The following is a 24,529-nucleotide window of genomic DNA, read 5'->3' as shown; positions in this document are numbered from 1 at the left end:
TGTTTGTGTTTTCCACTAGACACAGGCCTGGTGTGCTATGGCTAAAATACGGCAGGAAGCCATTTATCATACAGGTATCCAATCTTGGCAACTTTAAAGACTTGTGGACCTCTTTTGCAATGTCCAACAAATTCAGGTAGCATCAATGACCTGGCCCACATACTGTGCTAGCCCCATAGTGCGTGTCTCTTGTTAAATTGTGGGGTTTGTTAAACCCATAAAACCTTATGGTGTGTCTTGTTAAAACATGGTTACATGTACATGTTACACATGTATAATGTGCAAATTTAATTCTTGCAACCTTAAACCGTTTTGAAAGTCTTTCCTCCTTTTATATACATAAATCAGAATGTACAGGCAGCCTTAATTAGGAGGCTGAAGTCATAAGGGAAAACGAGTTTAATTACAGAAACAAAGCAAAACATGGAAACTCCCTCCCAGTCCTTGTTCTATTGTCTACTGCCATCCCACCCACCACCCACCCAAATCATATTCTTGATTTCAATACAGAAATCTCATTTAAAATCTTGACTTGCTTTAATAGAATATTTACACTGAAAGTGGGGCAAGGTAAAATGGAAAGCTGAGACGGTGTAAAGCAAGACACAAGCTCTGATATCATCTTTATTTCCAGAATGCTTCTTACAATGCAACCGAAGCCTCCTACTGATTTGCAAAACAAAATTATAGACCCACCTTTACAGAAGGAGATGCTACACCACATCCTACCGTAACACCGATTGGGCCAGGGAATTGAGCGGGCCTGTATGGCAAGCCCTTTGAAGAGCCAACATCTATCTTACCAGTCATAAGAATACCTACAAGACTGCCCTTCACGGACACAAAACAGACTAGATTCGAAATGAAAAACATGGATTTATCAAATTCAATCTTGTTAATCACGAGTACCCAGGGCATGGCAGTAAAAGAGGTATAGATACCCATGTGACACAGCCTTTCCCAACTGTGAAAACTCTGTAACGCTGCAATTCACAGCTAGCATTGACAGTTATTTCATAGGAAACATGCTCTACATTTTCATCATTAAAACAGCCCCAAGGGAACTGGCATTTAAAAGCAAGACAGCTTTGTAACACTAGTTTCTAGGGCAGATAAAGAGGCTGAAGTTCACCCCATTCGGGCTTCCTCCAAAGAATGCAAGCAACCATGTAACTTGTGTAACGGAGTTCAGCTCTTTGAACGGCAATGGGAACACTCCACAACTAAGTGAGCTTATAGAGGCAGCCTGCACTATTTTAAACATCTCCTCTGGGTCCCAGACTAGACTTTCCAAGCAGGTGATATTGCTGGAAAGAAGCCCTCAGCATCCAAATCCTTGAGAGAGATGCTGGCCAGCAAAGCCAGCCAACATTCTGAATGGCAGAACCTGGATTTGCTAACACCCCTGGATTTTTCCCCCTCCCACCCTGCTTATTGCTTACCTCCCACCCCTCTCCTTAACTGACCCACAGTTTGAAAGCAAGGTGTCATGGATGCAAGGACAATTAAGTTCAAAACTCCTGGAAAGCCTCGTTTGGAAAGTTCACTTTTAATTAGAAATCCTAAATCTGGCCAAGAAAATGCCATCTATCTGCTTCCATGAAGAGAATTTGCCAATTTATTTTAGTTTATTGCAATGCAATTTGAGATATTTTGGCATGGAAAGCCACGACTCCCTTCCTACTTAAACTGACAGCCAGATTGCAAGCTGCTACTTTTCTATCCAATAATATGTATAATACAAATAATACAGGGGTTTGTTGAGATACTACATCACCATCTGGTTTAATGGGGGAAACGCTGCAGGATCCAGAGAATAAGACTAGTGAGATATTTCAGCCCTGGCTGTAGTCTATCGAAAAAAGAATCAGATGACAAAAGATGTGGACAAAGGTATACACATTTCCCTCTAGGCTAGCAATAATAGTCACGTTTATTCCTAACGGGAAGGGAAGAAATCTGGAGTGAAGGTTTTTAAGAGTTCAATACAAGATCTGGGGAAAATAGTCAGCACTGTAAGAAATGGAGCAACAACACACAGAAACAGTAATTCCTGGAAGTCCCAATAAAATGCAAAATAAAAACCTTATGAAATGGCCACTCACCAAGTACAGGGATCAGGTGGACTCATTCTAAGAGCCCTAAATCTATTGGCTCAAAACACTCATTTAAAAAAAGCATTTTTTTTACAACTGAAGATAATGTACAAGGAGACTATTCCTCCCAAACCAGGATTTTCAAACAATAATCTCGTATCCATCCATTCCTTTCCCTATCCATGCATCCAATTTCATATATTCTGAATACGTAAAAGCATTCCTAGTGGGCTTGCAAAACGCATTCTGGGAACATCTTTAAAAGAAAGAAGAGTTTCCAAAAAAATAGCATCACTGAAACGAACATGTGCACTGGCACAATAAATCCAAAAGAAAAATATTTCATCTGGAAAATAGTTTTGTAGGGACTGCAGAAAAAAGGTGAGGGTGGGCCCAAGGTTCAGGTCCCCTCAGCACAGAGTGCCAGCTTTTGGCAGGAAGAACTATGAAAATAAAGGATGTGCTTTTGATCAGACTATGGCTGCTAAGAGACACACAACGTTCCGTGAGATCAAAGCAATTCTCTCCCCACTTTTTCTAGATTAAAGTTTATTGTGCTTCACTGGAGAACTCATTCCCAAAGGCTCAATACCCTGCAGTCCACGAAGCTTAGGCACCCTCATTCCCTTCAGTGTTCAGAACTCAGTTTTAGCCTGGAATCCCATTCCCAGCATTCAACGCAATGCTTGAGTGTGCCCAGTCAAGTCAACCAAAGACGCCAAAGAGAAATCACAGGGATGCTGTTTAGGCTAAGACTAGGCATGTGATCAACAGAGAGACTGGCCATTCCCTAGACCGGGGGCCTCCAACCTTGGCAACTTTGCTGGCTGGGGAATTCTGGGAGTTGAAGTCCACCAGGTTTTAAATCGCCAAGGTTGGAGACCCCTGTGCTAGACATGTCCTAGACAACAAGAAACCACTTTAAAAAGCTTCATTTTTTTTTCGTTTTTATATATACAGCTATCTAGACAAACACAGGCACCTGTGTATGTATGTCACACTATTAAGCTAACATGCCTAATTCAAGGCAAAAGGCAACTTTGCAAAAGGGAAGTCGAAAGCTGTAAGTTTCAGCTCAAATTGCTCCTTCTTAGCTTTGCTTCTGCACCTTAGCATGGTCATGCAGCGTTTCACAGGATTTTATAGAAAAATATTCACAAAAGCTGCCTCCCTTTCCAGTTTTCCCCATCATCAAAGAACAATGAAATATATAATTCTATCCTGTCATTGAGCGTTTCTCAAACGTGGCAATTTTAAGACGTGTTTGATTTCAACTGCAAAACTACCCAGTGGGGAATTGTAGGAGCTGAAATCCACACAACTTAATGTTGCCAAGTTTCGAGAAACACTGCTGCTACTTTTACAGTCCCTTTTACAGCTACCGCCTTACAAACTCCTTTGCAGCATTTCAAAAAGCCTCCAAAGAGGCCACAATTATAGGCAAGACATGGAAACATTTGTTAAGCTTGGGTGCATCCATTTTGTCTTGCTTTTTTATATATATATATATACTATTAAGCCAAGCTAGATGGCTGCTATACAAAGAGGCTCAATGCAATTAGGACAGTATTTAACGCACTGAAACGTAATGAAAGGTTCTCTCCTCCTCCACAAAAAATATCATTCTTAAAAGAAGTTTATATTTATTTGCATATAACCAAAGAAAAGTTGACTAAGCACCGCTAAGACCTCAGCCGCATTGATTTCTATCAAAGAAAAAACCGACTTTGGATCCAGGCTGCGGCATGAAATTTTCACCCTGATAAAAAAAATAAGGCCACGTGTTGCAAGAGCTACCAACTGAAAACTGACTTACGCATCTGGGGTCCAAGGCTCAGCTATCACCAAAACAAAACTATCAAAACAAAAGTACTGGTCTTTAGCGGATCCCACTCGGGAAATGTTACATTCAGCTGCCTCTCTGTTACGTTGAGGTGTGAACAGTTCCTTTTGTAAACGGGTGAGCTGATTGTAATTTTTGTTATAAATACACAGACGAGTCCCTATATAACAAATCATAACTAGATCCTATTGTGGCTCCCACTTCTGTAAACATTTGGCAATACATTACACACACAAACACACACACACACATATATGTACAGGAAATACATACATGGATTGCTTCCAGCAAACTAATGTGCAAAACATGGCTGCCTCCCATGGAGGACCAGTGATGAGGTATAATTGTATCTTTGTGTGAGTTACCCGTAAGTTGGTTCAGGCCTGCTGATCAGGGTTCTAGGTAGCCCCAACACCTGCTCTGAATTGGCCTGGGTCTGTGCTTTACCCCCACCCGCCCACTGGCCAAGCAGCATCAGATGGGGGAAAGCAGCATCACATAATGGTGCAATTGCGCTGTTCGCCGTAGGAATTGTCCACACGATCAATTTCTTCAATGACCTTTGTGAAGATACCTTGAGTCATCTGCAGGGAAGGAAGATGGCGTCAGAGTCACTCCAAGAGAGAACTTTATAACTGTGTTTAAGAAGCAACAGATAACTTTTCATTTATTTGTATCCTGTTGTTGTTTTTATCCATAACTTAAGATGGCAAACATATCCAGCATACCTCCCTCCTCCTGTCTGTGGAGATTCTCAGTCATCCAGGTCATGGTTGTCCCAAAGGTGCTTTTTTTCAAGAGGCAACTGGATTTTCTGGATTTTCTTTGAAAACCTTTCGCTTCTCATCCAAGAAGCTTCTTCAGTTCTGAATGGATAGGTGGGGAATGCAAGGATTTATACTGCTTGCGGACAGCTGGTCATTTGCATCCTTTTAGAGAGTCCTTGAGGCTATCTGTGTCCTCATCTGAGTAATGCAAAATGGGTGTGAAGGTGTGGCGCCTTCTTGGAACTGTTGAAAGGACTGTGTTGTAGACTGGAGGTAGATGGTGTTGTATCCCTCCCTCTCTGTTGAGAAAGGGCTGTTCAATTTTGACCCAGGTGGCCTCTTTGACCCCTCCTTCAAACCAGAAGTCCTCTCTGTCCAAAATGTGGACTTTGTTGTCTTCAAAAGAATGGCCTTTGTCTTTTAAATGCAGGTGGACTGCTGAATCTAGCTCTGGTGGGTTTGTTCTCCTATGTCGTCCATGCATTTATCAAGTGGTCCAGTCCAAACAAGGAAGTCCTGTTGCCTCTTGAAAAAAGCACTTCTGGGACTCCCTCCTCCTGTTTTCCCCACAACAACAACTTTGTGAGGTAAGTTGGGTTGAGAGAGTGACCAGCCCAAAGTCACCAAACTGGCTTTCATAGCTAAGGCAGGATTAGAACTCACCATCTCCCGGTTTCTAGCCTGGTGCCTTAACCACAATACTCCTAACATTACTGACCCCTTGTCACATTGGCTGGTATTCTATTGCTGTACTATTTTGGTGGTTTCCCTCCTATTTTGAGGCGACAAATGAAGAGCAATCTCACTCCTTTCTCCATTAGAGGGCCTTGGATTGGTGAAATAATTACTAAGAAATATAACAAAAGAACACAATTTTCTGCTTATATTTAGACATTGGGGGGAAAAAGACTCTTAGGTACACTTTTCTTCCAAGGGGGAATTCAACCCATGCACTCATTCAGTTCAAAATTAAACTTGTGAAAAAATCCTCAGTCTGTTGCAGAAAGCACAATGGATTTACATGGGCATTTGAAGTGGCATTTTTATGGCTTTTAGATCTTATTCCCCCCCCCCCTTTAATTTAGGTGAAATCAGAATAATACCTGGTTTTCTTTTGCTGAGGATTCCAAGAACACAGCACCCCATGAATCAGCAAGTTTCCGGCCTTCATCCGTCTTTACCTGGCGACTAAAAGTAAAGGAGTAATTAAAAAACAAAACAAAACTTCATCAACACTGTCATATTGCAGTCAACTTCAGAAATGGGTGGGTGTTTTATTTATTTATCAAACTTGTATGATGCCCATCCCGTCAAAGACAATATAACTTTCATGGATGCAAATATTATAACCACAATACCATAGGTAATAATCTGGAATACTGATTCACACAATTTCGCACGCGAAGAGAAAAAGGTTAGCTATCACTGGTATATAGGAAAGATTTCTTTTGTATTTTCTGTATTTTTTCTTCCTTGTTTTCTTCTCTATATGTATCCTGGATTTATGTTAACATCTGTGCCCCTGGGTGTACTGTCATGTCGGCAACCTGATCATGGAAGTGTCTTCAGACAATGCTGGCTCCCTTGGCTAGGAAACGGAAATGAGCGCAAACACCTAAAGTCGGCCATGACTGGGCAGAGGAAACCTTTACTTTTAGTTACCTAATATTGTTTGTTAAAATTTAATTAAAAAGAATCACGGCATAAAGATCATAACAGATCAACACTAAAACAGGACTTCCCAACACTATTTTCTACTCCGCATAAGGGAGTTTGTAAACACCCAAATCCTACTCTTTCACTCATTGCTAATTTTCAAAAACCTTACATCCATAAGAATCGAGTTAAAAGCAATGCAGAGATAATGATTGTGGTGATTTCTGGTAGATAAGAAGCCACTGAGAGTTAAATGCAATAATAGATTGTTAACAGAGGGTTTTGAAGTTTAACTTTGCTGTTGGTTCACTTGTTAAGCAGTTTGCTTTTATATAGATGACAGGTCAAATTGATTGCAAACAAATGTAGAGGTTTATACATTTTGGGCCTGCTTCCCAAGGGATGGGGGGAACTAATATCATTGCAATATATTTATCAGTATTCTACTAGAGTAGATAATATACATATGTGTGTGTTTCTGCCTTTTGCCTTTTTAATGCATATTTTCCTTTTTAATATTTTGACTATGTTTTTGTAAAATTTATTTTCTTTTTCTTTTAGAGTTTGTACTTTAACTTAACTCTCTGAATTAAAAAAAAACAAAGTACCTTTTTTTTTCTCTAAAGATTTGATGTAGATAAAACATTTCGGAAACACACTGCCCTATCCCTAGAGCACGATCCATCAGAGTTTATTATTATTTACAAAAGGGGCCAATTAAGATAAAATTCTCTTCTTTGGAATGGCAGGAATGTGGATGCAGCCATTGGTACATACAGTATGCTATTCATAAAAGCAGAGAGAAAACGTTTCTGCCCAGGAATGTCAGTCGAAAGAAAGTATGTGAAAACTAATTTGAGAAAAGGTTTTCAGGATTATAGGGAAATCAAAGCACATCCTGAGAGAAGGCAGTAACAACCTTTGTTCCAAACTTGCTTTAAAAAAAATGCCAGGAGAGATTAGAATTTGTGGTGAGAATGTAAGGAAGCCCGTTTAGGAATAAGTAACTAAAACTAAACCACCAGCAGCCCCATTCCTGTACATTGCAATTATTTTGCAAACATGCTCCAAAACTTCCAAAATTCTTCCAGCCAGAAAGGCTGTCTGCTCTGATTCTACAGCTCAGACTCCTTTATAGAAAGGAAAATGACTCATATTACAGCCAATCTTTTAAAGAAACTGAAGCTATCTCTATTTTTATTCCCCAGCTATCATTTCTTAAGCAATAGAGAAAAGTTCTTACCTTTCTAATGACAGATCAGCTTTATTGCCAACAAGCACTACAGGCATCCTGCCAAACAAAGGAGGAACATTTCTAAAAGTTGCTTCTTGTAATGCTAAACAGAGAAGTCATCCTGCTTCACTCACAACTTCCATAGTCCTACCTAAGGGGGTCACTTGCTTGTAACTTAACGCAACAGTTCTGCCTATGGCTGGGATAGTTCTGAATTTTTGGTCGCGGGTATATCTGCCCTTGCATGAAGCTGCAATTGAAGGTGTAGGTAGTCCTCAGCTTACAATCACAATTGGGTCCCAAATTTCTGTTGTTAACCAAGGCTGTTGTTAACTGAATTGCACCAGATTTTGCAACTTTTTTTTGCCAGTGGTTAAAAAAATTACTCCAATTGTTAAATTAATCACATGGTCATTTAGCAAATTCCCTATGCTTATCAGAAGCAGACTGAGAAAGTCACAAATGGGGATTGAATGAACCCAGGACATTGCAACCATCTTAAAATATATACGCAGGCTGCCAAGCTCCCAAATTCTGATCATGTGGGGATGTTACACCAGGTGTGAGAACAGATTGTAAGTCCCTGGTTCCAGCCCTGTTGTAACATCAAACTGTCACTAAATGAATGATTATCCCAAAGGTGCTTTTTTCAAGAGGCTACTGGACTTTTTGGTTTTTCTTTGAAGATGTTTTGCTTCTCATTCAAGAAGCTTCTTCAGCTCTTAGATGAGAAGCAAAATGTCTTCAAAGAAAACCAGAAAGTCCAGTTGCCTCTTGAAAAAAGCACCTTTGGGACAACCATGACCTGGATGACTGAGAATCTCCTTAGACATTTACAGGTGAAACTCAAAAAATTAGAATATCATGCAAAAGTTCATTTATTTCAGTAATGCAACTTAAAAGGTGAAACTAATATACGAGATAAGACTCATTACATGCAAAGCAAGATAGTTCAAGCCGTGATGTGTCATAATTGGGATGATTATGGTTTACAGCTCATGAAAACCCCAAATCCACCATCTCAGAAAATTAGATTACATGCAATCAATAAAACAAGGATTGTACATAGAACAATATCAGACCTCTGAAAAGTATAAGCATATGTACTCAATACTTGGTTTGGGCCCCTTTTGCAGCAATTACTGCCTCAATGCGGCGTGGCATGGAAGCTATCAGCCTGTGGCACTGCTGAGGTGTTATGGAAGACCAGGATGCTTCAATCCCCATAAAGCTTGTCTGCGGAAGGAAGCATGAAGTGCTCCAAAATCTCCTGGTAGACGGCTGCATTGACCCTGATCTTAATGAAGCACAGTGGTCCAAAGTCCTGTTGCTCAGTGGTCCAAAGTTCTCTTTTCTGATGAGAGCAACTTTTGCCAAAAGCACCAAAAACTGGTTCAATGACCGTGGGATTACTATGCTTGATTGGCCTCTCCATTCTTCCTCCATACTCTGGGTCCTTGGTTTCCAAATGAGATGCAAAAGTTGTTTTATTGATTGCATGTAATATTCTAATTTTCTGAGATGGTGGATTTGGGGTTTTCATGAGCTGTACGCCATAATCATCACAATTATGACAAATCACAGTGTGAACTATCTTGCTCTGCATGTAATGAGTCTTATCTCATATATTAGTTTCACCTTCTAAGTTGCATTACTGAAATAAATGAACTTTAGCACGATATTCTGATTTTTCGAGTTTCATCTGTAAAGGAATGATTGTAAATTGAGGACAATCTGCATTTTCCAATAAATCCTTTCCTATGCCTTAAATGAAAATATTTATTATTAAAAATACACCTGTCATTTTACATGTTCTAAGCTTACTCCCTGGTTTAATGTTTCACAACCTCTGCATGTTTTAAGGCATGCAGACTTTAGCTCCCAGAATTCCCCAGCTAGCAGGCTGGCTGGGGAATTTTGCAAGTTGAAGTTCACACATCTGCAATTTGAAGAGGTTCTGAAACACTAGAGAGGGAAATGCTGTCTAAACATGCTCAGAGGAATACAGTTCTCCATTAGTATCACTACATTCTAGGCAAAACTTTTGGGTTTTTTTTGTAAACCTAAAAAGTGACCTTTCCCTACCCCATCCTTTCAGACAAGGGTTCCCTATTAATATGCTTGAACGTCTTGCCTTAAGAGTTGCATTCTTTCCTGACCTGCCATGTTAATGCTTACCTTGTCTTCCCTCTGCTTTCGTGTAACTTGCTGTGGAGGGACTTCACCACCTGAAAACTGGGAAAGGCAAGAAAGAAGATTAGAAGAGCTTTTTATATCTTTATACCTACGTATTTAATTATTTAACTGTTTTGTGTATGTATTTTATAATGCATTTTAGTGACTGTACACCGCCCCGAGTCCTTTCCGGGAGAGGGGGCGGTCTATAAATGTGAATAATAAATAAAAATAAATAAATAAGTATGAGCCAAGGATTGCTAGAAAGCATTTTAGAACATTATCCCCAAAATGCCCCTTATAGATAGGAAGCCATTAACCAGAAAAATATAGTGTGTATCTGAATGTTTGATTAGAAGATAACAAAACAAAATGCTAAACAAGCGTTTCAAGGTGACTGAAAAACAAGGCAGGATGGTATATGAAGGCAGCATTCAAGTTAGACAAACCTGGGCTTAGAGAGACTAATAAGGTTATTGTTCCAAGCCTTTAATATCTTTCCCAAACCCATTTCTGTGGTCTTGCAAATATAGTCTTCAACGTACGACAACTGGGCCCAAAATTCCTGTTGCAAAGTAAGATAGTTGTTAAATGAGTTTTGCCCCATTTTACAACTTCTTGCCAGAGTTGTTAAGTTAGTAACATGGCTGTTGAATGATTTTGGCTTCCCTCATCAAGTTTGTTTGTCAGAAAGTTGCAAAGGCTGATCGCATGACCGCGGAACACTGCAACCGTCCTAAATACATGCTAGTTGCCAAGAGCCCAAATTTTTGATCATCTGACTATGGGGATGGTGCAAAAGTCATAAGTGTGAAACATGGTCATGTCACTTTTTTCAGTGTCCTTATAATTTTGAACGATCACTAAGTCAATGGTTATAAGTCAAGGGCTATCTGTATTAAGGCAAGGACCAGTGGTGAAATCCTCCGCAGTGTGCTACCGATTCTGTGAGTCTGCTACCAAGTGCACTCTTTGCGTGTGCATGCGTGCTTAGTGCACATGTGTGCCTGAGGTGCGCCTGTGCAGCGCTAAAAAAGGAGCATTTTGAAGCCGTCCAGGTAAGTAGAACAGCGGATGGGGGGGGGGGAATATGCTGTGCCACGCGATTTAAGACTAGCAAGAAAGCAGGAAATCTGACAATTCTAGCTAATATAAATCGTGCATCACAGCTGATCACTGGAAATACTGGTTTGCCCGAACCAGTAGCAATTTTTTTGCTACCAGTTCAGGCGAACCGGTCCAAATTGGTAGCAATTCATCCCTGGGATGGACTTCTTTGTTTCAAGACCCTTACAGAATTCAGACAATTCCCTTGTTTTTCATCAGGACCTTATTGTCCAACTGCCTTGTAATCAGGCTCTATCTGTGCCCTCTTACCTTCTGAGAGATGTGACCGAATAGACCAGCACATAGCCATGGATGCCAATGATAAACGAGTGAGGCAAGATAGTGTATTCATCCTGGACAAAAACAGAAGAAGAAAAGTCTGTATCACTCTATGACAGGGCCCTCAATCCCTGCTAGGAATTGGGGCGCACAGCTATAAGTGAACGGCGGGCAAGCAAAGAAAAGCAAAACCATCCCCTTTCCCCCCAGTGCATGGAGAAATTATCTTCCACAAAACCAGTCTCTGGTGGCAAAAAAGTTGGGTACCGCTGCTGTATAGCAACTAGGGGAAAATTTTAATTCAGGAACAGATCATTTCTAATGCCAAGTGCATATATGCTTTTCTGAATAAGTAGTTTGTGAAAGCAGAGTTTAAAGTCAGCTGATATCGAAGCTCTGAGGTGATTGCTTGACACTCAAAGGACATTAGCGAAGTTCAGATTAATGAATCTTAAAGAGACATCATCCACCACCCAAACTACAACTCCAAAGCCAGCACATTAAGATGCAAGCCGTTTATGTCTTATGACAGGTGATGAGCAGGGAAGGCCACACTCCCATTTGTACCTGAAATGATTGGGGGGGAGGGGGATTACCTGTCCCGCAGTGTCCACAAGCTGCAAGTGGAATTCATCTTTTCCCACCATCAACATTTTGTTGTAAGCTTAAAAGAAAAGAGAAGGAAGAAAGTATTTGGAATAGAAGAGTATATAAGAATATATGAGTTAGAGTTAAGGAAAATGGATATAAAGTGATATGGAGGTGGTACCTAACACCACGTAAATTAAATCATATAGCTGGTACATATACAAATATTTGTTGGAGGTGCAAGAAAGAGGTTGGAACATATAAAGATATGTGGTGGGATTGTGATAGCGCACAAAAAATATGGGACATGGTGTTTAGAGAAATTAAGAGTACTGTTGAATGTAAAACTAGACATGTCACCAAGGATTGCATTACTGTTGCTGGTGGAAAAACTGGATATAAATGAAAGAAAAAAAGGAATTGATTGTAAATTTGATAATGGCAGCTAGATTAGTGATGGATAAATATTGGGGACAAAATTGGGATATTCAAAGAAATGAGTGGTATAATGAAATTTTGAGTATGGCAACAAATGATAAATTAACAACAGAAATTAAACTTTTAAAAGGGATGATTAAAGAAAATAATTATAATGAAATATGGGGGGATTTTATAAAATCAGTGTTGGTGGAAGGTAAAGGGAATAAACCTACTCAATAATATATATTGTTTTGGAGGGGATAAGGGCACAATTGGAATATATTGCATATCTAAGAAATATAAGGAGGGGGAGAAAAAAAGGGTCTCCAGGATTTCTGTAATATGTGTTTTCCCTTTTTTTGTCTTTCTTTTTTCGTATTCAGATGTATATGTATTGTTTGTATTATTTGTGCTTTAAAAAAAGTTTAAAAAAATTAAAAAAGAAAGATACAGGTGTTATTTGAGCCTCTCAGATCCCTTACAAAAATCCAGCAACATCTTGAGTTTCTCTGCACTTGAGTCATTTTGATTATGTTGTCTCTGTTTTTCCTTCGCTCAGAGACAGCCTTGGCCTCAAACTACAGAATTGTTTAGCAATCTGTGGGGTCCTTAGTACTCTCCAAGCTTGGTGGTTCTCTCACAGATGTTTCATTACCAAACTAGATATCATCAGTGCTAGAAGAGAGTAGTGTTTGTTCTTATTTTTGCATACTAGCGGTTTGCCCTATCAATGTTGGTGGGAGTGTTCTTGGGGGTTCCTTAATTGTTTAACAATTGTTTGACGTTACGATGACCTCAGGAGGGGTGCTTTATAGCCTGTAAAGGCACTTCTATCATAAAATGTTATACTTATCCTACTTATGGTCACATGACTACATTTCAAGCACTTGGTAACTTGTGCGCAATTATGGCCGGTTGCCATCCACAACCATCTGATCATCATTTACAAAATTATTTGCTGGCTTTCCCAAAAAGTCAATGCAGAAGACACCCGAGAAGGTTGCAAACTGCTGCCACCTGCTGAGAGGACACCCTCTTGTGTTTGGGGATTAGATGCAAGAATTGCCAGACAAGGGGAGCTGACATCCTGAAATCGTGGAGATCGCAGCTCCGTTTCTGCACCTGGCAGAAGGGGTTCACTTCCGTTCACGAAGGGAAGTTGAACTCCTCTTTTAGGATGCAGAAATGGGACTTAAGATCACACTCTCCACACAATTACAATTGGAATGCTTTGTACAGTTACAGGTCCAAGCAACCTGTGTAAATTGGAAGGGCTTTCTAAATAATTGCAAGAATGGCGCCAGTTGCGGAATAGCATGAGATGGCTTTCGGAGGAGGGTTGTGCCCAGGATCGGCTGGGTGTGTGTATCAGCAGCTAGAGAACAACACAAATGTAAGTGGAGCAATTTATGCACATTGCTGGGCCCTAAAGCCAGCCAAGGCCCCCTGGTCTGTTACACCTTTGCACATACCAGTACATTCTGTAGCCAGCCAAGGTCTCCCAGTCCATGGAAAACCTATGTACGCAATGAGGCTGTAACCAGTGGAAGTTTCTCCTGCTTCATAGCAGTTTTGCTCAACTGGATGAGTTTTCTTGTAGCTGGCTGACTCTTGCAAAGCCTTATGGGCCAAAGAACAGGCTGGGGTCATCAGGGTCTCCTCCAGTCCTTGAAACAACCCTGTGCTCCACTTACAACCACAACTGAGAGAGCTATGATTGCAGTTGAGTGAAATGGTCACATCGATGTCTCACTTAATGACCACTTCACTCAGCAATTGAGATTCCAGGCCCAATTTTGGTCATAGGTCAAAGACTACCTGTAGGCCTGATAGCTTTTTCCTTCCCCAAGGTCTGAGCTCATTCTGTTTTCTACAACCAATATCACACTGAGGGAAGCTAACATCACTTTCTTCCAATGAGGCCCATTGGAAGGAAATCTCTCATCCAACAGAGGCATTCAAAAGACAGCAAGCAAGCAAATAAATAACCAAACAAATAGAAATTAAAGACTAAGTTAATTTTTGGTGATTAATAAGTAGAACTTTGTAGATGCTTATAGAATGTTTTTGTTTTTAAAATGTTTATTCGTTAACAGATAACCCATCATGACAATAATAATGAAATAATAACTCTAACTAGTAAAAACAATTTGGATATAAACTATAATATGGGACCTGGGGAAAATATTTATTAATTTTATTAATATTTTTTGTTTAGATTTTGTTATAAAGATGTAATCTCTCCTGGGTACTTATAAATTCTAGCAATAAATTTTTGTCTAGATTTATTATAATATAAATATAAATGATTCTAGACAAAAGCACGTTTAAACAAATATAGTTAAATGAGAATGATGGTATATTGATGGTATAAAGATTTTTGATTTAAAATGTACAATTCAATATGAATGAAGTATAAAGAATGATTGTAGTAACGCACGAAATTTATTTGTAATCAATTGACATGCTTTCTGGAAGATGTAATGAAGAATGTTTTTGTGTGTGTTTTTTGTTTAATTAAAACAATAAAATTATTTTTAAAAAAAAGAAATTAAAGAGTGTTTTGTTAATACCTCTTGCTGCTTCACCCGCCAAAGCAATTGTATTGCGGTTATTGTTTGCAAAGCATGATAGAAATCAGCAACGTTTAGTTGTAGCTGATGTTTCCGAAGTTGGCAAAGCAATTGCAATAAATTTTCAGCAGAAACCAACCAGACAACTTATCAGCTGTAATAATTTATATCGGCAAGGAAGAAGGCCCACACATTCTGGTGGCAAAATGAAATGATAGGGCAATTGTCTACAACCACCAGAGGGTGTCCTATTTAATTAAAGTTAAGGGGGCTTGAGTGACATATTCAAGGGTTTGGAGGAGCTACTGTAATGCAACAGGTATGGTAAAACCTAGGTAAACATATTGTTTATAAGAAGCAGAGGAACAAAATTACAATCTGGTGCTCTGTTCATTGGAGACAGCTAATAGGACTGAAGAATGCTTTTACTACATCCCTGATGATTTGTATAAATAATATGAGAAATTATTGGGCAAATGTATACAGGCATTGATTCTTTTAACAATTTATTGCTAAATTACCTGGGCCCCAGTAAATGCTTTCATTAGTTAAAACTTCCTCTCTGCACGTGTGAGCCTTAAGCCTCAAGAAACTAAATTAACTATTTCAGTGGAGAGAACAAATAATTTATAAGCAAACCTGCTTTCCAACCACCTAAATTTGTTCTTTGAATAAAATGGGCGGGAAGGGCAACCCCCTACAAAAACAGGAAAGGACTGGTGTGCAGGGGAAAAGGTTTGTGGCAAAGCAGGAAATGAGTGCAGAGGTACTACTGAATCTTTGTTCATCGAAAGAAAACAAATACTCTGAGATGTTTTAACTCTGTCCCAAAAAGACTTTTTTTCTGATTTTAGCCAAATTTGAGAAATAGCAGATATGTTCTATCTATACCGATATGTGTGTGTGGGGGGGGGGGGGGGTACAGTCCTATATACTTATATCTTTCTAGTCTCAGCAATCAAATTAGTTCATACTCAGAACTGTGCTTACGTCAACATGCCTGTAATTTTCTGTTTGACTCTGTTCAAAATTGTTTTGATCAGGCAGGAAGAGAGAAGGTTCTTCTTTCTTATGTACTGGACTCTAAGAACATAAACATCTGGAAGATGCAGGGGGCTTGCCAGAAGAATAAAAGGACAGGACATGTGCTATTCCTCAGGGATGAGTACCAGACTGTCCCCAACAGATTAAGAGAATGCATTTTGATCTCTCTTTTGAGCTAGTTTTGATCTCTCTTTTGAGGACATCTTACTTGAGCATACATCGGCTAGGCCACTGGGTTCACTCAGCTTCCTTCCAAGTTAATGGATACAGGCCCAGACAGTAATTCCTGCTCAATGAAATAATGTCTGAATGACTAAACAAAAGCTGCCCTCACTTTACACATCCCATCACTGTCTTCCCCAAATCTCCCGTCCATAGTTCCAGCCACCTGGAAATCTAGGATCTATACTCCGAACACATCTGGAAGGCATCCAGTTATGGAAAGTTACTTTAATAGTATGAATAACAATTTCTAATTGTAATAGGAAGAATCATGGAATATGTTGCCAACAGTTGCCATTAGACCAAAAAAAAAATGCATCCCCATCATTCTTAAACGCTCTAAATGTCTTCTTTGCTTTAACCACGTCAAAACATCATGAACTCATCATCTGCAGAACCTGCAGCTCTGGAAACCTCTATCCTGTGAATTACCTGTGAATTGCAAGGCAGAGCAGGCAAATTCCCTGCAATCAATAGAAGGAAGATGTGGTATGAATGGGTAGAGGTGTAAGTGGCTACAGACTCCGGTGCTGAAATGCCTGGATATATGTAGTATATATAGTTTGAATATAAAACCTTGGGAGGGGTTTCATTGTGAATTTTGTGTAAGATGTAAACAGAACTTTTCTTGTTTTTTTTTTCTTTTCTCTTGTTCACTACCACTGGTTTTCCTTTCATCTCCACCCATATGCATTTTCCCCCTTCCCTTTGCCAAACCACTATATCCCTTCTCTTATCCCATCTCAGGATGCTTTATTTCGCTTATGGTCTCAGCTGGAAGGAGATCCCACAATCAACTTTATAATTGGGACATCTTATTTTATGAACAGTTAAAGAATTAATTATTAATTCACTATATCTATACTTGTTTTGAATCCCGGCTTTCATTGATGGAGAATGGATGCTGGCAGATACAGATATACACCTGCCAATTAATATGTAAGTGTGCTGGAACCATTTACTGGGAGAAGGAATCTTGAGGATTGGATTTAGCTGGAGATGGCAATAGTAGGGTAAGAAGAAAGGGAAGTGGGGCATACAGAGGACATGTGTAGTTCTCTCTGTTTATCAACTCTTTGGGGATCAGGGTCATCTTCTTTTCCAGCAAACACAGCGCAAACATGAATATCTTTTCTTCACACGTGCCAATACAGCTTTCCTTGGCATGGAATCGAAGTTACATAAGCCAACTTTATTACAGATCAAGCCCTACACCTCTCTCTCTAACATATTTTCTTCCCAGTAAGGAAGAGGAGAGACACGCATCTAATAAAAGCACAGCAATAGCACACTTACTGCTTTCCACAGTGGGATCATAGCATTCCAGAAATTCCCCATCAATGAACTGGTGAGCAAGAGATGTCTTACCTGAAGAGAAAAGGTGGCAAAAGAAATTATTGCTGTGGAGATTTATTGCTGATGAAGAATATAATTTAGAACAATAGAAAACATTCGTTATCACCCTGATCACAGCAATGAAAACTGCCCCGTTCAGGGTAACAGGAGAAAAATGCAATTATTAAGATTAACATACCCAAAAGAGAGAATTAAATTAAAAATTGTTTACATTCCATACCAGATTTGAGGGTCTGCCACGAACAGGTTTTTTTAAAAAAAATCTCTACTTGAAGCGTGTTTGCTTTGCACCTTACAGCTTTTGAATTTCATGACTTTCTGGCCCCATTGTTTAAAATCAGAAGTATGAAGGAGTGCGGACAGGAATAAACCCAATTTTACTTATTAAATGATACAAACTGCATGCATCTGATAAAATAGGCTCCAAGATGGTTGAACTGGTATTCGATCTGGAACTACTGGGATTGTCTGAGTGACAGCAGACTTGTGATTACCATTCTTTAAGCATAACGTGATTTCTTCTCCTAGGTCTAAGTTGCACTACTGGAATACAACACTTGGGACAACTATTGTAATAGTAGTTCTATAGCCAAATCTCTGCCTTTTTCTCATTTCTGATACTCTAAATAAATTTAAATCTTATTAAACATGCATGCCACCCATCTCCCAATGACTCAGGTTGGCTCCCAACAATCAAGCAAAAAAAAATTACAGTAGATACAGCTGTGTCTTATAATTCTACTGTATCAACCCAACGGAGATAAGGCATTTATTTTTCCAATGGAAAGCCGTCAATATCACAGTGACTTTCATACCATCTATAATGATGTTCTTTGACTGATAACATCCTCCCCTCCAATTTCTTTTAGGAAGCACTTAAACTATCCTGCTATATCATGGATTATTTTTGGAATTTCAATTTTGGAAAATTTAACATCAAAATAAGTATGAAGGATATGTTGAACAGTTCTGAGATATACTTGGCTGCATTTCCAACATTGATGGCTCCTTGGTAATAGATAGGTACCCTACTGTACATTGCTGCATGCCAGTATTATATTTGAATATACCTAAGCAGTCTGTGCTGCTCTCTCACTGGAAGATTAGTTTTGGACACATCATAGGTAATTACAAGTAGGTCAGCTTTATGTAGCATGCTAAATCCAAATCCCAGATTAATAAATACAACTGAATTCACTATATGGTATTGTTCATCAGATTTTTATCAGACATTTATTCCTTTATAACTAACCCAAGGCAACAAACATTCCCAATACTCCTATTTTCCCCACAACAATCCTGTGTGGTGGGTTAAATTGAGAGAATAGGGCTGGCCCAAGCCACCCAGCCATCTTTCATGCCTAAAATGAGACTAAAATCAGTCTTCTGGTTCCTCTTACCATGATAGCCTAGTTCACATACAACCACAGCTAGGATCTGATATTAAACCACAAACTACTTAACTTTGCTTTATCCTCAGCTAGCAAATCCACCAAACAAAATAGTTCGGGCAATTAATGTTCTACCTAAATAAGGTTGTAATGGTGAAGATCACGAACTGCCATGGATCAAGTGTAAAAAAACAAAAACATTAGCAACAAAGGACACATTCATAATTCATACGTTTTCAGACTATATTTATGGTTAAGGATGAGAAAGAAAGTAAATCCCAATATTAATTCCTCAGTGCCACTGTAGTATGCAAGTACAAGACCTTCAGATTTGATTTAGAGGTCTACAGAAGCCATAGGAGCATGAACTTATTTGTGACTCATTAAAGCAGCCCTATCTGTTTGGACAGCTACTAAGGCAGGGCTCAATAACCTTAAACACTCAAAAGAGCCACAAAGATCCTAATTCTGGAGCCGACCGGAAGTCGGGTTCCTGCACCACAGTCTCCTCCTAGCGTAGCCTTCTTTTTCATCTACCTGTCCTAACCAAAAGCCCTATCAATTGTGGAGCCGACTGGCGACAGGGAGTCACAGCAGAGGGATGAAAGAGCCACTTGCAGCTCCAGAGCTGCGGGTTGCTGACCCCTGCACTAAGGGAATGTTTCCAGGAAAGAACAGTGGAGGCTTTTCTACTCTCATTCATTCCAATGCCCCTCTTCCCAATCAAATCAGGAGCTCCCCATACTCCTAACAGCTGATCACAGTTTTGCTATCCATCACTGTAATTTAGCCAACAGTTTCCAGCTGTAGATACCAAGAAATCATCAGGAGAAGACAAGTATATTTTCAAAGCTAAGTCACACTTAGCCAAGGAACAGTTTAGCAAGATTCACAACAGCTGAATTTAGAATGTTGTTCTTGGCAACCTGTTCCTCTACCATATTAAGCTACTTGGCTCAGATGCACATCTTAGTGTGGAGCATGTACAAAATACAAAGAAATCACAGTATCCAATTCAATAGCTAACCCTACCAAACTTAGCATTTATATTATAAGCTTCATTTTAGATATCAGTGCATTATTTTAAATCTCTACACTCTGCAGCAAGCTAGGATGCTGAGCTGTTGCGTTTTTTTTCAGTTGCAGTGAAGATTAATGAGGTGCCCAAAATTTGAGAATAGGTATAGTAATGTTATTATGTTTGAAAGAACTGAGATTGTTTTCTTGGGTCTGAACTTCACTGAATTGTCTTCCAGACTGACCTTATTTTACAAAACTATTTTAGGGGTGAGATCATGGGGGCTACCCTGGGCTCTCCTGTAGGAAACATGACATAGACATACAATAGTTGATGTACTATTCCATCAATCTCTGCTTATACACATAACTAGCAAAACCATGACAGCATCCTCAGAAAGATAAGGGCCAATGTACAATGGAATGAGTTTGTAATTCAAAGTCTTAGTCCAAATGTGAATGGTTTTCTTTTGCAATAACTCACAACAGCAGCTCTGATATATCTCAATCCCCCTTCTGATCTGTTCAATGAAGGCACAGAGGGTTGATTAATCAACCAAGTATATACATTACAGCTCAATATACACATCACTTTACAGCAGGGTCCATAAGTTAGGCATCCATTAGGGCAGGAGGGGCAAAAATCTCCATTCTTTTCAAACACATTTTAATACTAGAGGTACCCAGATGAGTGTTTCACATAATCACTTTTTAAAAGGGGGGGGGGGGGAAAGCTGTTGCAAATTTAATCCAAGGAAACAAATGATTTCACTATCCAGACACCCATGAATAACCTTTGCCCTCTGCTGATTTCCTCCCACTGCACATAGATTAATAGAAAACATAGCCCGAGTGACTCCTTGCATTTCTCTTCAGGGGAAGAGGAGATCAGATGGGTTGGGAATTGGGTAGGCACAAATAGCTCCCCGAGGACAAACTAGTAAAGGTCAGGAAATAGCTGCCCACTACTTGCAAGTTTTGCCTACTCATGTGCTACTAATGCTAAACCTTGGCCCGAAGAGCAGAAAATCTATCTCCAGAGACTGCTTAAAAATAAGTTGTTCATTAATAAGAAGAGCAGCACTGGATTCAAGCATGTGCATTGTTCAGTCACATTCCTCCCAATTAATTCCACCCCCTCTGCCAAAGACTTTATCTAAGGATTTGCAGGGCAGCCGGTGGTTTTCTCAGGAACCTTTTACACCTCTCCCCTACTTTTTCATCAGGCAAATTTCCACCTTTTTAACAACGGATCCGCAGAAGGGCGGCAGAGAGATATAAATTATCTATATACAAAGTTCAAGCTCAGAGACAGGAAATCCACAAAGGAGCATAGCCTATAATATATATACCTAAACCTACACCTAAAGTCAAAGGCATTTCATTTCATTTCATCAAAGAGATCTATTGCCTACTTGACCGGACCTTTCCACCAGTTTTCATTCTGCCCAATTTAGAAGAGTAATCAAGTAATCAGGGTTTATCCAATCTAGGCTTCAAAATCCTCCGAATCACCTCTTTTGAAATCAAAAGAGCACGCCCTATTGTGGCGGCCAAAATATGGATGCTCGAATAGCGACATACTCTTTTATTACTCTCCTTGCAACCAGACCCTCCCCCGCACCTCACCCTACCCGTTCGCAGCCCAACACGACAACAATAAGAGCGCTCCAAAGTAGCTGCATCCGGATCCACTCCCAAGATTTTTTTTATTTGATTCGTCAATCGTTTACAAGATAATAGGTATAAGAATAAAAATGAGTATGTATGAAATGGGTACGAATAAATGGGGACAGTAGGACAGGGACGGTTGGCACGACGGTGCGCTTATGCACGCCTCCGGCTTAGCATCTTCCGCGACTTCACACGCGCAACCCGTTGCTCTTCGCGCCGACGGCGCCGCCGCCCAGTAACCGGGGCGACCAAAGGTGGGAATCTCCCCGGCGTTCTTGGCGCTCGCCCGCCTCCCATCCATCCATCACTCCCGCCCCGCTCCAGCCTCTCCGCCGGGCGACCCCCGGCAGCCCCAGACTTGCTGCGCTCAAGGAACGGCGCAAACCCGACGCCCTTTTCCCCTCGCTCCCCCCACCACCCTTTTTTCCTCCCAGCCATCGCTTCGGCTTGTGCTCAAAGCCCGGCGCCCGCCCGGCTCCCTTTTCCACAGCGCTCACTTTGTTCCCCGCCGAACTTCCACCAACTCTTCCTCCCCCCCCCCCCCCGCTTCCAGGTCCACGCCCACGTCCTCCTCCCGGCCCTCCGCCCGGCTTCCCGGGAGCTCGCTCGGCAAGAGAGCAGCCGCCCCAGCACCTCCTGCCATGTGGTGCCCGCCCAGCGGACAACCACCACCACCACCCCTCCACTCCGGCCGGGCAGAGCGCCACTCACCGACCGAGCGATATCCCAGGATCACCACCTTTCGGTAGCGCACGAACGGCATTGCCCGACAAGCGGCTCCCAGGCCAACCGAGCGCGCGGGGGGCCCGGGGGAGGCGGAAGGGTTAGTAGTAGTAATAGTAGTAGCGGAGGGGCGGGGGAGAAAGAAGAGGAAAGGGTGGGTACCGCAAGGCGGGCGGGCCGAGCGATAAAAAGAGCCCGCCCGACTAGAGCCGCAACTACAAACGCCCCACGTGACCAAAACACTGGTCTTAGAGCCGCCGCTTCTGATTGGCCCGTGGCAGAGAGGCGCGTGCGCCTTGAGGGCTTCTCGCTTTCCATTCATGAAAAGCGCGAGCGGCTAGAATGGAGAGAGAGAGAGCCGCGTGGGTTCCAAACATACAACTGAGCGTAAGTGCGCGCCCCGGGCGGCCCGCGAGCCCGCGCACCCGCCCATGTTTTGGCTTCTCCCGGCGGAGGAAGAAAAGGCGCCGCGTGGGGGGGCAGTGTTCTTTGCGCTGAACTTAAGCTCTGGCTGGCTCCCTTGCGTTGGCTTCTGCTCGCGGTACCGCACGGCACGTGTCCCGCTTTGGGCGTGGAAGCCGAGGAACGTACGTGGGAATTTAAATCCCGAATAAAAAATGCGCAGCGTGTTTCTCTCGGCCATGTGCTCGGATTCTCCCCCCGATTGTCCTTTTCCTTTTGTGGCTTGGCACGCCGACCCGCTCTCCCCCCCTCCTTCCACCCACTTAATTGCGGATCGAATCTATAATAAACAAAGCCATCGAAGCCAAAAGAGTTAATTCTAAAATCCTAAAGATGTGAAGGGAAGAGGGAAGCGCCGCCTGAAATCGAAGGCTTTGGGTTCACGCGCCTTAAAAATCGGACCCTTCTGAAGGCAGCAGCATCCTTCCCTGTGTTGTCGAGAAGTCGGGAAAATGCGGGGACCCGCTTTTAGCCAGCTTGCCGGGGTTGTTTTTTAAGAGGGCTCGTAGCTTTTTTTCGCCGACAGTATCCTAAAAATGCAGCCCGCTTCTAAACCTTCCGTGCTTCGCAGGGGGGAAACTGCCATCCATTAGATAGAGCATTGGCTGCGTTGCATTAAACCGTGATGGGGTTTCTTTGTGTTTTTGGCATGGTGCGATGATGCGTGAAGCAGAGGTATGGCAACTTCAACAAGCCATTTTTAAAAAAATTCTGGTGTAGCAAAAAGAAAGAAAAAACGGTGCCAAGTCTAGAGAAGATTTGACGCAAAGTTGATTTTCCTCCATTCAGCTGTGACGATCCCTCTATAAACCTACCATATCTGCGTGTTCTCCCCGTTTCAACTCCAAATCTTTACGATGCTATCTGAACAAGGTGCCTTTTTTTCCTTCATCTTGGAGGTCAGCATGATTTTCTTTCCAATAAATATGCGAGTAGGCTGAGCATGTATATTATATGTGACCGTAGGAGCGAATGTATACATTTACCCCTATAGTATTAAATGTTTTTGTTCACAACATTTTAAAGTAGCAAATACTGTAAAATATGAATGTGCAACAAAGACGACCCCCAATTTTTACCCCATGTTTTTAAAGACTTTCAGGAGAATTTGCTTTGCTTAGGCTTAGGGTAAGAATTTTAGATACTATTGAAGAGAAGTGCTTTTAAATACATATATGCTGTTAATAGTAATTTAAGCTGATTTACATTAAGCTGAGTTACTGGAAACCAATTTAGAGTTTTGTAATCAAATATTTTGCTAAATATATTGAGTTGTGAAAGAGTTTAAAGTCACAAGTTAATATCTATAAAATCTTCCTCTTTGTTCTGAGTAAGAACATCTTCATGCTTAAAAAGGGGACAAAGACTGGAGGAAAAATCGGGTTATTTGTTAGTTTTCCAAACGTCTGTAATCAGCTTTCAGTAAAATTTGAGATGGTAATTACTTAATATTAGGAGTGGTGCAACCCTGCTAAGTATTCAAATGCTAACAAATTTGTGTACCCATTAAACATATTGACTCCGAATTAGGTTATCTTAATTGAAAGGCATCAAAACATTGTTTCAAAGAGGGCACGTCTAATGCTTTTTAAAAATTATTTGGTTTCCCTAAACCTAGATTTTTAATGTATAAAAGTTCCCTTTTAGTCTATGAAACCTAGTGGTAGAAAACGGAATAGATTTGAAAGGAAACGAACATTTTAGGAAGAACAGCCCTTTTAAACGTAGCTATTTGAAGCAACACTAATGAAAGATGTAGTTGACCTATGTGCTTTTTGGTTGTGTTTTAAACCATCAACTACATACGTATGTACATATCTGAATCAAATAATTCTGGGGATGTAACTAGCCATACAAATGAAAATGTACACATTGTGCAATGAAAGACACCATAGTGGATTA

The 24,529-nt window shown here is 40.8% G+C and overlaps 1 protein-coding gene across 1 annotated transcript; it reads right to left on the bottom strand.

The window, feature by feature from the left end:
- Positions 1 to 524: 524 nt before the first annotated feature.
- RHEBL1 (RHEB like 1) lies at positions 525 to 22,430 on the bottom strand. The gene is made up of 8 exons (XM_081937170.1): positions 22,154 to 22,430; positions 17,301 to 17,372; positions 11,754 to 11,821; positions 11,149 to 11,231; positions 9,775 to 9,831; positions 7,606 to 7,653; positions 5,810 to 5,894; positions 525 to 4,523 (listed from the first exon to the last, which is right to left on the bottom strand). The coding sequence occupies exons 1-8, from the start codon at positions 22,203 to 22,205 to the stop codon at positions 4,434 to 4,436; spliced, it is 555 nt and encodes a 184-aa protein (XP_081793296.1). The 5' UTR covers positions 22,206 to 22,430; the 3' UTR covers positions 525 to 4,433.
- Positions 22,431 to 24,529: the final 2,099 nt, after the last annotated feature.

This window comes from Natrix helvetica, assembly GCF_964273705.1.
Source record: "Natrix helvetica genome assembly, chromosome: 1".
Taxonomy (NCBI): domain Eukaryota; kingdom Metazoa; phylum Chordata; class Lepidosauria; order Squamata; family Natricidae; genus Natrix; species Natrix helvetica.
This window is presented reverse-complemented; position numbering and strand designations above follow the sequence as displayed.

Coding starts and splice junctions, on each gene's coding strand:
- RHEBL1 (XM_081937170.1), bottom strand. CDS start 22,205: ATGCCGTTCGTGCGCTACCGAAAGGTGGTGATCCTGGGATATCGCTCG. Junction 7,654..9,774: donor GAAAGCAGAGGGAAGACAAG/GTAAGCATTAAC, acceptor TTTGTTTGGCAG/GATGCCTGTAGTGCTTGTTG. Junction 5,895..7,605: donor GCTGATCTGTCATTAGAAAG/GTAAGAACTTTT, acceptor CTTTACTTTTAG/TCGCCAGGTAAAGACGGATG.